The sequence below is a fragment of the Lepisosteus platostomus genome, chromosome 1 (genome assembly GCF_059453375.1).
Source record: "Lepisosteus platostomus isolate fLepPlt1 chromosome 1, fLepPlt1.hap1, whole genome shotgun sequence".
NCBI lineage: Eukaryota > Metazoa > Chordata > Actinopteri > Semionotiformes > Lepisosteidae > Lepisosteus > Lepisosteus platostomus.
Window position 1 is genome coordinate 62,679,939 of NC_142611.1, and position 12,840 is coordinate 62,692,778.

General features: G+C 48.5%; 1 protein-coding gene across 2 annotated transcripts in view; it reads left to right on the top strand.

Moving 5' to 3' along the window:
* The window catches only part of stat2 (signal transducer and activator of transcription 2), a 38,685-nt gene that overhangs the window by 10,999 nt on the left and 14,846 nt on the right, over nt 1–12,840 (top strand). For both annotated transcript variants that reach the window (XM_088633391.1, XM_088633392.1), the window contains exons 5-12: nt 3,197–3,289; nt 5,100–5,178; nt 7,182–7,261; nt 7,849–8,000; nt 8,500–8,658; nt 11,867–11,956; nt 12,228–12,287; nt 12,485–12,505. In XM_088633391.1, coding sequence (XP_088489517.1) covers nt 3,197–3,289; nt 5,100–5,178; nt 7,182–7,261; nt 7,849–8,000; nt 8,500–8,658; nt 11,867–11,956; nt 12,228–12,287; nt 12,485–12,505 — 734 coding nt within the window. The remainder of the gene's footprint in view (nt 1–3,196; nt 3,290–5,099; nt 5,179–7,181; nt 7,262–7,848; nt 8,001–8,499; nt 8,659–11,866; nt 11,957–12,227; nt 12,288–12,484; nt 12,506–12,840) is intronic.

Consider the following 12,840-nt stretch of genomic DNA (forward strand, 5'->3'; position numbering starts at 1 on the left):
TTGCTGGTTTCAGATCGTGAACTTCGACCCCCTGGTCAGTGCCAGTGGTCTGGCGATAAGAGAAAAGACAGGGCGCCCCCTGGTTAATCAGTAATTGTGCTGTGTTTTATGGCATTTTTATTACACAGAGCTGTGCTGAAATGAATAAGGTTGTAAATGACCAGAGGCTGTTCAGTAGTTCGTAGCTAACCTGTCCACAGAGATTTCATCCAGTAGAATCTTGAATTTTTTTGTTTCTTCATAAGCCAACTTGCAGTGATACTTAAAATCTTTCGCACTTGTAGGAGTTGTGAATTTACTGTGTGTTATTTGTAACAGTATGTAGTCTGAGCTTACCTTGGTTTTCAGGACTCAATCGACAAGAACAAGCAGTCTGCACGCAGACTCAAAATACATGTTATACATTTGTTAATACATAAAACGTGAACATAGAAGCATTTAAGGTAAATAAGAGTGAATGTCTGGCTAGATACTAACGGCAGCTTGTTACGTGAGAGTGATCATACTACAGCAGATATCAAGAGTTACAAAAACCAGGATTATGCATTTTGTATACCACCGGTTTATACAAACTCATTAATCAGTCTCATTAGGCATGCTCAACATTCAGATATTTATACGTTAAGAGTACTATAGGTGAGTTATATTTGATATCAGTATGTGCTTGGATAAGAACTGAATTCTGGAGGTCAGTATGTTGAATATTGAGCTGTAATCATCCACAGCTGTAGAAGAGTAACCCTTGTGCAGCAGGATAAGGGAACAGCTGATGGGGGTCTGTCGTAGTGTTGTCCAATCCAGGCTCTGCTGGCTCGATGCCCATTCAGTCCTGGAGTGGCTCGAGTCCCGAGGAGAGAGGGGCCCCGCTGTAGCCTCTCGCTGATGGTTCTGTTCTGTGGGACTGTCACAGTTTTGCTCTGTAGCTCCAGGTGAGTGTTGAGCTGAACTGGGACAGTCTGATTACAGGGTGCTGACTGCTTATCATGGTGAGCCACATAAAAAGGGGAGAAACTCGGATCGCTGGATTTGGAGTCCAGAGTGGTGACGGTTAAACCGTGGAACCACTAAAAGGGAGAGAAACTCGGGTTTTAGCTGCTGATAAAGGAGCTCTTCAGGCATATCAGCGCAGCTCTGGCCGTATGGGTTCGCTGATCAAGCAGACGCATGGTGTTAGCTAGCTGGCAGTGAGGTCCTGCTGCAGGCAGAATTCTGTCTTCACACACGGGGTCGCTTGGGGAAAAGGTTTAACTCCCAGGGCTTGCACAACAGTTGTGGCAGTGACGTGGTTTTGTTGTCTGCCAGCTGTCTTGGATTTCTTTGTTTCTTCGCAAGACAAAGAGTAATAATGCAGCAATATATATTTTTTAAAAGTCTGACGCGAGGACAGTTGGTCTGTGCAGGAATGTAGCACCTGCAGCGAGACAGATTCCGCCTCTCGCTTGGCAGAGTTTAATTTCAGGTGTCGGGAAACTCGTTGTTCTTGGCCCTGGGCCTCGAGTTGGGTGGGGGGTGGCCTGTCATCTCATCCCGCTGGAGTCCAGTTTGATGACGGAGACGGCGGAGATCTGCCTTTTCAAGGCAGAGTGGCACTGAAGCCCATGCTCACCCTGGGCGCCCACTCCCATGCCCCTCGGGCAAAGGATTCTCTCCTTTGTGGCAGTGGCGAGTAGGAATGGATGTCTGGAATCGCCGTTGCGGTGCGCACAGAAGCCCCACGCCAAGCCCTCACCCCGAATTTCTGGGAGGCAAGTTTCAGGCTCGTCCCCAGCTAGAGGGCTAGCATTGCCATGGCACCAGTCACACCTCCACTCACCTGTCAGTCAGTGCCGGTTGCCATGGATATTTAATCAGACAGGAGACCTGGGCCACCTGGGGCCAGTTTATGACCACGCTGGTCTCTGGTGGTGGTTGTTATTGAAGCTCTGGTCTGACTGCACCCTGTGCTCTCATATAGAGTTTGCTTGCAGCCTCCTGAGTGTTTTGTCTCTGGTTCCTCTGATTCTTGGATTCCTGACTTTACTTCATCCTCTGCTTTGCCTTTTGAGCCCCCTTGGTGTCTTCCTGCTGTGTTTACTTGGTTTTGAACTTTGCTTTGTTCCTGACTACGCCCTGTCCTCACAGTGTACACTGTTGTACTCCTCTCTCTTCTGCTCATGTCTGCTTGCTCTTTCCCTTGGGTTGGGTTTCTCTCTCCGACAGCAGACTGCTGCTTTGTTGTACTGCAAGTAACGGTTATGACTGCAAACTGTTGTTTGTAGTCAGGAATTATTCATTTTATTTCTAACATTTCTCTACCATGAACTCCAGCGACCTGTAAATCCTTTTGGCGTCTTGCTTTGTACACAGGAAGATGTGCAGGCTGTGCATCGTGTTTAAGATAAAGCTCAGTTCCCTCTAGTTTCAGGGATCAGTTTGTTTCCAGTGCAAGAAATCCTTTGCTTGTTTTGAACCTGCCTTCATGTTCGATGTTGATTTGCCGTTTTTAACGGGAACAATGCAATTCTTCATCACACTTGTTCTCTCAGTGTGCAGACAGGGGAGGACAGCAGTAAATAAAAATGGCAGGCGAGTCTTGTGAAGACCGTGCTTCCCAGTATGCAATACAATAGGGATTTAACGATATACAATAATAAAAAATGTGCAGGTGGGTAGCTGCAACAGCATGCGTAGGCTGCAAAGGAACAAGTAATAGGTTTATTCCAGACTGGAAAAAAGAAGAAAGAAAACGCAACTTTTTGGCTGTGAAGCCTTCTGTTGTGAGCAGGTGTGTGGCTCACACCTGAAGAAGGCTCCACGGCCGAAATGTTGTTTTCTATCTTATTTTTAGCATGAAATAAACCTATTACTTGTTCCATAAAAAATATACAGTGTAAGTGTCGGTGGTAGTGGCTAATAATCAGTGAACTATTGGCTATACGAGACCTGTACTGCTGGGGCATTAAAAATAATAAAGCATCTAGAGTGATCCACGATCCAGGATGGGATTTTTATTACCTTCCGTGCTGGGATATTGCAAAGCCTTCATTTTTCTGTTTGAGACATGGTGTCAGGCTGCGTCCTACATGTTGTCAGTGTCTTAGGAAGAAAAAAGGGTTCACATGGTTTTCAAGGATCGTCAAGCTCCTGTTTTGCAGAAGGCCTCTGGGCTCACCCCCACCGCCGCGGTGACCCAGTTTGACCCGGTCTCTCCTCTCAGGTGCAGCTGCTGCAGGTCCAGCAGAACCCTATGGAGACGGACAGCCAGAGGTGTCTGGACAGGAAGATCGAGGAGCTCCGTGGCAAAGTGCAGGCAAGCCCATGACTTCCTGTCACGTCTCTGTCCCCATCTGCCTGTTCTGTCTTTCCTCTTTCAGCCTCAGTGTCTGATTTCTGTGTTGGCTTAGCTCCTGCTCCAGCTCCTGCACTGTTTCTTTCTCCTTGGTGTTGCAGGGGAGATAGGGGTGTTGGGGGGGGCAATTGTAGTTATTTTTACGGCCGTAGTTTAGCCAGACTACATCCATACTGGAAGCGAGGCTCCAGTTCAGCCCAGGAGCTGCTGCCTGGCGCTGTGGGAATCGGAAATGGGGGATGGTCTGTGCGTGATATGGCAGTGGGACGGAAACATTGGCAGAGGCACATGGCAGGAGCTGTAAAAAGTGTGGACTGCCGGGATGCAGGATACATGTGGCACATCTGGGCTGCCGGGATGGAGGATACATACATGGTGGATACAGGTTCAGGTGGGTAGCTGCGTCAGCATGCGTAGGCTGCAAAGGAACAAGTAATAGGTTTATTCCATGCTGAAAAAAAGAAGAAAGAGAACACAACGTTTCGGCCGTGGAGCCTTCTTCAGGTGTCAGTCATAATGCTCCCTCTGTGCTTTGACGAGGAAAGCCGTGACACCTGAAGAAGGCTCCACGGCCGAAACGTTGTGTTCTCTTTCTTCTTTTTTTCAGCATGGAATAAACCTATTACTTGTTCCATGGTGGATACTGTGTGCGCATCTGGGCTGCCGGGATGTTGGGTCACATGACCCTGGAATTCTGGGGGGCAGGGCCCAGTGTCCTCTGGAAGTCAGAGGGAGGCCTGCTGGTCCAGTGGTTAAGATGTAGAACATGAGAACGTGTTACTAGGAGGTTCCTGGTATAGCATCCCCACTGACTTGCAGAGAAACCTCACTGCTAACCCCCATCCTTGAGCAAGTTCCCCTCCCTCCAGTCTCCTTGGTCAGCTGTACAAGGCTGGCGAGTGCTGGGAGAAATCATTTACTCCGTTTACCATTGACAGAGATGCCAGCAGATGCACAATTAACCCTCAGTCTGAGGGGGCAGGACCTTGGCGTTTTTCCAAAGGAAGCATGTGGACGCTGTACTGTTGGCGGGTTGCTGGCCAGGGTCAACTAGGAAAAAGGATTCTAAATATCCTAAAACACTGGACGCTCTTGTGTTAAGGAGCCGCAGGGTACTAACAGATCACAGATCTGGTACTGGAACTCTTTATTTACATTCTGGCTGACTTCCAGAGCAAAGGATTACAGCAGGGCAAACAGGATATTGGTGACGTGGCTGTTTCTGTGTTTGCCACACGGGCCTACAGTCTGGGGTCAAATTCCAGACTTGAAAGCCTTGTGTGGAGTTTGCATATTCACCCCCGGTTTGCGTGCATCTTCTGGTGCCCTGGTCTCCCTCAAGCTGGCTGAATCTTACTGGCTTCTCTAAAGTGCTCCTGTCTTGGCATCCCTGGGATAAACAGGACTTGTATCTTCGAACCCAACTTTTGCTCTATGCTTCCAGTCTGGACTCCATGTAGCCACTGCTAAAGGCTTGTTCCTCACCCAGTTTCAAATTTGTGATTCCTGCCAAGGGGATTAATACTCAGTGTTCACCAAGCCCTGATCCCTCCTGTCAAGTCTCTGTCCAGCTTTGTTCAGTTACTTGCAGTACAAAGCGTTCTGTTCCTTACCAGTGTGTTTCTCTGGGTCTCCGTGACTACTCCCTGTGTGCTCTTCCCTTGACATCTTGGTTATTGAAAGTGGCCTTCCTCGTCCCGCCTCAGGGAGGTCACGACAGGCTGTATTACTGATGACCTCTCTCCCATGTGTGTTGTGCGTGTGTGTCTAGGAGATGGAACACCATGTGAAGTCACTTGAGGACCAGCAGGATGAGTTTGACTTCAAATATAAGACACACATGATGGAGGGTGAGTCTCTGACCTTGAAGTCTTTATATCTCTTTCTTCCCCTCCTGCGCTTTTCTCTTCAACACTTGGATTCATTATCCCGTTCCGCCATTTGAAAGGCGCGACATCAGTGTGTTCCAGTGCAGTGCCAAATTCCCATCTGGGGTTAGAAAGCCCTGCCAAATCACAATGAATACCTTCCATGTCCTCCCCCAGCTAACTGTACTTGGCCCACAGTGGTTCCACTCCTCTGTTATAAATGTCAAGCATCTGACTCTGCAATGATGCACCCAGCCAGTGTAGCACCAGGAGTGGTTTGTGCCTCCTCTGTTTTCTGCTCGGTATTTTGTTGAAATTGCCTTTTCTGTCGAGGCTGCAGGGTCGCAGTGCAAGAGTATCTTAATTGCAGTATTGATCCTGCTTGTTATCATTCAATCATAGTGCTGACTTAGAGAAGGCTGTTGCACTAGGAAGGGGAAAAAGGACTTCAAATTGTATATATACACACAAATATTTACTGACATTCCCAAAGGAAATGTCTAGGAGTGTTAGGTTACTTGAAAAGGGTGAAATTTCAGTTTGAGAGTGCAGGACCTCATGTTAAAAAACTTTCAAAGCTTAACGTTCTTCAAGAGGAAAGGAGCCTGAGTCACAGGGCAGTTTCTTATAAGGGAGAGTTATTTGATTTGGGAATTCTGAGTGAGATGGAAGAATACCCCTTCTGGTTCGCCATTGCCAGTTACAGCAGCCACCTGGTTTTTACCAGACATCCCTCTTCCCAGTAATGACCATGTCCTGTTTAGCTGAGCTCCTGAGATCTGTTGAGTCCAGGCTGGAAGGTGTAAGCACAGCGCACACTCATGCCTCTGTACAGCAGTGGGACTGTCACAGGGCTCCTGTCAGGACTGCTCTTGTCAGGACTGTGCCTGCCAGTGTTGTATGGCCTGCTTGCAAAATCCCTCGGGTGAGTCTGAAGGAGGAAGCGATCAGTGTGTGGAAATGGGCCTCTCCCAGCGGCAGCTGTGCACATGCAACTTGTGGATGATTTTATTTGCAACACTGGACGTTGTTGATCAAAGCATCGAAGCCCAAGCTCATAGTCTGTGTTTCTGCTGTCTGCCTTGACACCAAGTCCAGGTCTGGTGCTGCAGGGTGTCCAGTCCTGGTCCTGGGGGGGGGGGGGGGAGGATCAGTGTGTCTGCAGGGTGTTCAGTCCTGGTCCTGTGGGGGGGTCAGTGTGTCTGCAGGGTGTTCAGTCCTGGTCCTGTGGGGGGGTCAGTGTGTCTGCAGGGTGTTCAGTCCTGGTCCTGGGGGGTCAGTGTGTCTGCAGGGTGTCCAGGTCTCTTTAAAGCAGCAGCACCTGAAGAGTTGGGAGAAGCTGTTCAATTGGTCCATTTAAGCCACTAATGAGCTGAATGAGTTCTGAGCTAAGCTGGAAGGAAAACCTTGCAGACCCACCAGGACCTTCAGGACCAGGTCTGGACACCCCTGGGCTTGAAGACTCAGGCTCACATTAAGGCAGGGCTCGGTCAGTATATTCTAGACATGCTGGATTGGTGTTCTCAATGGCTTCTTTAGCTCCTCAGTGCCAAAGCTGGAGATTTGGTGTCACTCTGTGCGTGCTGTTTCTCAGAAATCGTGGGCTGGGTTTCGGGCACGATGGGGAAAGGAGAGGGGGGCCCGGGGTTGTCTTGGCTGAGATCTGTGGTTGTAATTGCTGCTTGGGGTGTGGCTACTGGGCGGTGTAGTGGCTCTGTGGCTGAGGATCTGCGCCTGTGGCTGGAAGGTTGCCGGTTTGTATCCCGCGGCCGGCAGAGGAATCCTACTCCACTGGGCCCTTGAGCAAGACCCTTAACCCCAGCTGCTCCAGGGGCGCCATATAACTGACTGAACCTGCGCTCTGACCCCAAGCTTCTCTCCCTGTCTGTGTCTCAGAGAGAGCAAGCTGGGGTATGCGAAAAGACAAATTCTTAATGCAAGAAATTGTATATGACCAATAAAGTGATCTTATCTTCTTCTTCCAGGCAACGCTAACGAGAAGGAGAAGAAAGAGGAAATGCGGATTCTGCAGGAGCTGCTCAATCGACTGGACACCTCCAGGAAGGTAGGCTGGGGTTTGGGAGGGCACTGTGAGATACTAAAGACCAGATCGGGGGGCTAGTCCTTGACTCTGCTCGTCCACTTGTCAGTGTCCTGTCCTTAATTGCTTAATTGAATGAAGACCTGCGGTGGAGATGGGACTGGCCTCTGCACTCACCTGGTTTGGACTTCTTCCGGTCAGCTCCATTCCAGAACTCTGATACAACCAGTGTCTTAATTGCTATATTGGGCCTACTGATTATCAATTAAAGAACTGAGTTACTCTGACACTTGTGGTGTTGGAATTATGTTGTGTAGAGGACCTGAGAGTGTGGGGTGGGACTGGTGACTTGGAACGATGTCTTTCAACTAGAGGCTGACCAGTTTTGTAATTGAACAGGATGCTCTTTCTGACAGACAGGGGTTTAGACTGAGTTTCAACCTGTATCTGGGGCCTTACCCGGAGGCAGCTCTTGGATGGAGAAGCTGGGGTCCCCCACCCTAGAGATCCAGCTCATCTGTCGTCTTTCTCCTGACCCCCTGCCTTTCCCATTTCTCACTCTTCCTCCTATCCCTGCTCCTTTTCTCCCTCCTCCTCCCTGCCCTGCCCAGGCCCTGCTGGGACGGATGAGCAGTGTCCTGGATCTGGCGGAGGAGGTGTTGAACTCGCTGGTGGGGGAGGAGCTGCCGGCGTGGCGGCGGCGCCAGCAGAAGGCGTGCATCGGGGCGCCCGACAGCGTGTGCCTACAGCAGCTGGAGCGCTGGTACGCCCGGCCCGGGGTGGAAAACTCACTTAAAAAGCCGTCCGTCATCCCTTTAGATCAGTCGGCGGGCATACAGTGATCTCTGCAGGGTGCGAGCAGCTAGCACGTAAAGTAATGGATCACAATTTAAACCATTAGCAATGTCCACCCTCATCCAATTTAAAAGAGTAATCCCTTACATGGGAGCTTGTAGATTAAAAGTAATCGGCTTGGAATATAAAAAAAAATATGCATTGAATTATGAGTACTGTTTTGTCCGAACACCAAACAGAAGGACTTTCACTTTTTTTGCTCCAGTGCAACATATTAGGAATTGTTGTTCAGTTTCCAAGTTAAAAAAAAAAGAAGCTAAATGATTTTTCCATATTGAGAAATAAAAGATTCTTTCTGTTCTGGACCCAAACTGCCGATTAGCTGCTCTGTAGCCAAAAGCAAGCCTTGGAATAGAGAGGAGCCCCTGTCTTATGTCCTGTGTGTTGATGTGTGTGCGTATGTGCAGGTTCACAGTGGAGGCCGAGAGCCTGTTCCAGCTGAGGAAACTCCTCAAGAAGCTGGAGGAGCTGATGGGCAAGGTGACCTACGAGGGCGACCCCTTCAAGACCAAGAAACCTGCCCTGCAGAAGAGAGGGGACACCCTGCTCAATGAGCTGCTCAAGAGGTGAGCGCATAGGGCCACTGCCAGCGCCCATGTTTGGGCACTAGAATCATTAAAGGCTGCATGGCAGCATGGTGATGCCTCAACTCTACGTTCAGTTGTGGACTGGAGCACCTTCTGTGTGGAGTATGCATGTTCTCCCCAAGTTTGCGAAGGCTTCCTCCCACCTTCCAAAGACAGATTCCTGTCTGTGGGCCATGTGAGGTTGTGCTAATGACTTACCTGCAAGGTATCGGCACTAACAGTTCCTTTCAAAAACGTCAATGGCATGCTTGAGCCCAGAGGCCCAGCAGCGGGACACCTGTCCTGGTTTCTGTGATGTTCGGTGGTGGTTCCTCTCTTCCCCCGGAGCAGTGCTGATACCTTTGTGTGCAGCAGGGTGGGGGAATGGACTCGTGGGTACATCGGTGTCCGTAGAGACCGTCTGAACCACCAGTCTTCCACCTAGGAGTACAGAGCTCGTACACATGCCAAAAACCATCTCTGTCATCCGAGAAGAGAGTTTGCTGTGTGCTGTGAGTTTGTTGTGTGGCCTCACAGGCAGAGAGATGGGATACACTTGGCATCTGTCGAAGTGCTGGCCTAGTGTGAGCCGAGGTCTGCTGTGGGTCTGTAGGATTGCTGTGCTCTCTCTGTCTCTCCCTCTCTCTCCCCCACTTCCCTCTTCTCTCCTTCTACCTCATTTCTCTTCCCCTCGTTCTCCCCCTCTCAGTTCAATTATAGGTGCTTTATTGGCATGACCAATGAGTAACATCAGTGTTGATAAAGCAGAACAAATACAATTAACATAAAACAAAACATTTACAATAAAGACCATCATAAGATCTTTACATGTAACCATATGGAGCATTATTGGGAGACAGCCTCACTGTTCCTCAGGCTGTGACAGGAGATCACTGGGCTGCCAGTTCAACTGAGTTCCCTCCTCCCCTCTCCCAGTAGAATTGGGAGCTGTTGTGATTCTGGCAGGTGTTGAAATTCTGGGATTCATTTTTTTTAATTTGGGGAAGAATGTCTAATCCCAGAATATTGCAGTAGGAAGTGCACTTCTGTCTCTATTTCTCCCCGCTGGCAGTGGGAGCACAGCCTGTCCTCTCTGGGCAGCCAGGTCTGTCTATGTCCAGTTTCTATGGCCAGGCTTTGGTCACCCTGGTCACTTTGGTCAGGGTCAGTTTCTTTTTGCTGTTTTTTATCTTGGTCAAATATTCGGCTAATGTGTATTGTCTATTTAAGGTTCTGTAGCATTCCAGTTTATGGTGTGTGTGAGAGATATTACTGTTTGATCTGTGCTGTGCTGTGGTTGGCTCTGAGTTGTGGTGCTCTAGCAGTGCTGTCCTGAGGCTGGCTGGTGTCGGTCTGGCTTGGGCCAGTGAGCCTCAGGACCAGCTGGCTCAAAGGGCTCTTTGTTGGGCTCGGCTCTTGGCTCAAAGGGCCTTCTAGTGGTAGGATTTTTGGTCGCTGCTTTTTAGGTGTAGCCAATACTTTATTACTCTCTTCTGTATATTTATCAATAGTGGGTATTGGCCTAATTCAGCACTGCATGCGCTGTTAGGAGTTTTTCTCCACATAGTTTTTCACAGGAGTTTTTCTCTTCTATAGAACTCCATGTGAAGAGTTTCTGTGGGGTGTTTGTCTACTCACAGATCAGGATTACACTAAATGGGACCTCACACTTCACTGATGTATAGGGCAATGGGTTGGATTACACTTTGAAATATTTGGAGCCAGAATCTTTTTGGTGGGTTGATGTTGAAGAGCCTCCTTATTGCGTAGAAAGCCCTGTGTGCCTTCTCTCTCAGTGCCTTCACTGCCAGGTCAAAACTCCCAGAAGAGCTGATGGTGAGACCGAGATATGTGTGCTCCAATGTGTTGTTGTTAAGTGTGAAGTGGTACTTGTTTCCCTGATGTCTTGCTTTCTTCTGGAAAACTATGACTCTGGTCCAGATTGACTGTTAGGGCCCAGGTCTGACAGTATGGCTCCATCTAGGTTCCCCTCTCTCTAACTCTCTCCCTCCTTCTCTCTCTTCAGATTCAAATTCAACATTCAAACAGCTTTATTGGCATGACTAGTATATTACAGTGTTACCAAAGCAGATACAATCAATACATCACAGGACATTTACATACAACACGTACAGTAGAACTGATCAGTGATGATGACGAGTCCACTTACAGGGATGAAGTTGTACAGCTGCTTAGGTGGTGTCATAGCAATAACCTGGACTTGAACATAAAGAAAACGAAAGAGCTAATAGTGGACTTTCGGAGACACAGGCCACACACTCACAGCCCACTCAGTATTGATGGAACGGAAGTGGAAACAGTCACCAGCTTTAGGTTTTTGGGAATTCACATCTCTAAAGATCTAACCTGGACTGTGAACACTGACTCTATCATGAAGAAGGCTCAGCAGCGCCTTTATTTCTTGAGGTGCCTCAAGCGATGGGGGATGCCAATACATGTGTTGGTGAACTTCTACCGCTGCACTATCGAGAGCGTCCTCACCAACGGGATCACCGTGTGGTATGGCAACACCTCTTCGCGAGAAAAAAAGGCACTGCAGAGAATGGTCAATATGGCCCAGAAGATCATCGGCTGCGGTCTCACCGAGATTCAACAGCTCTATGAGGACCGCTGCCGTGGTAGAATTCTGGCCATCACAGAGGACAGTCACCACCCAGGGCATGAGCTCTTCACCCCACTGCCCTCAGACAAGAGATATAAGAGCATACGGTCACTTACCACTAGATTCTTCAATAGCTTCTATCCACAAGCAGTGAGACTGGCGAACACATTTAGCCATCCCCCTCGGACCACACCTACACCATCACCATCTACCTCATTGTAATTTATTTATTGTACGTCTCCAGTCATTGTTTACACGTCTGTATTGTTTACATTCAAACTGCATGTTTACTTGCACATTGTCTATTGTTTGTTTGTACATTGTCTTGATGCACTGTTTGGACTTTGTCTTGTTTTTTACACTTGTTTTACAAACGAGTGACTTTCGGTAAGTAAGAATTCCATTGTACCAGTACCGGTTACATATGGCAATAAAGTTCAAGTTCAACATTATTGAGAGACGGGCTCTTCCCTGGGCTCAGCAGTGCCAAACTCTCCCTCTCTCTTCCCTGCTCTCAAATTTCAAATTCAAATTCCCTCTAGCTCTCTCCCCTCCTCTGTCTAATCTCTCCTTCTCTTGTCCCAGCGCCTTCATTGTGGAGACGCAGCCCTCTATGCCCCAAGGCAAGGGTCCCCTGGTGCTGCGGACCAACGTGCAGTTCTCGGTCAAGACCAGGTTAGTGTGTCCGCCACAGGGTGCTGTTAGAGGGTTGTCCCTTGTTAGTGTCACTGGTGGTGTTGAGGCACCAGCGGGACTTTGGTATTATAATATCAGGCTGGTGCTCTGAGTATACTTTTAAGTCCCGAAATAAAAATGGATGATAATTGATGAACGAAGATGTTGATGAATTCTGCTGCTTTCTCTCCTGTAGTCTAAGACTGAGCAGAGTTTTGCATTATTGTTAAATACAAAGCTTTAATCTTGGTTTTGTTTTCTTGATGGACAGACTTCTCGTCAAAGTGCCAGAGCTGAACCACTCCATGAAAGTAACTGTGGCGATTGACCGGTGAGGTCACACACCTGCACAGTCTTCCCTGTGCAGTCATCTCTCTCTCTTGTGCACGCTCGCCCTCCGTGCACGCTCGCCCTGCCGCAGGTTCTCCGTGCACTATTGCCTTCACACTTTCTCCCTCTCGATTTTGTGTGCACTCTCCTTCCCTCTCCTGCATCCCTGCTAACATGACTCTTTCCGTCTGTTCGCAGGGATGCTCAACCAGTGAAAGGGTGAGTCTGTTGTCATATTTTGACTTCCACGCAAAGAATGGGTTAAATCTACAGTTCTTCACAGCAGATGATCATATGTCTAACCAGCCAATTGGATGTTTGGCTGAAAACCACTCGTGTATTTAATTTCTAGTTGCAATTTTATCGGCACTCTGTCACACATTAGGCTGACAAATCATGTTGTTTATCCCTGAATAAGAGGGTCCAGACTCCAGTAATAAATATGGGGGTGGAAGAGACAGGTTTCAGGATTAAAATATGAAGGAAATGGGTTTCGGGATTAAATATGGAGAAGGAGGGGTCGGGCTCCAGGACTAAATGTGGAGGAGAAGGGG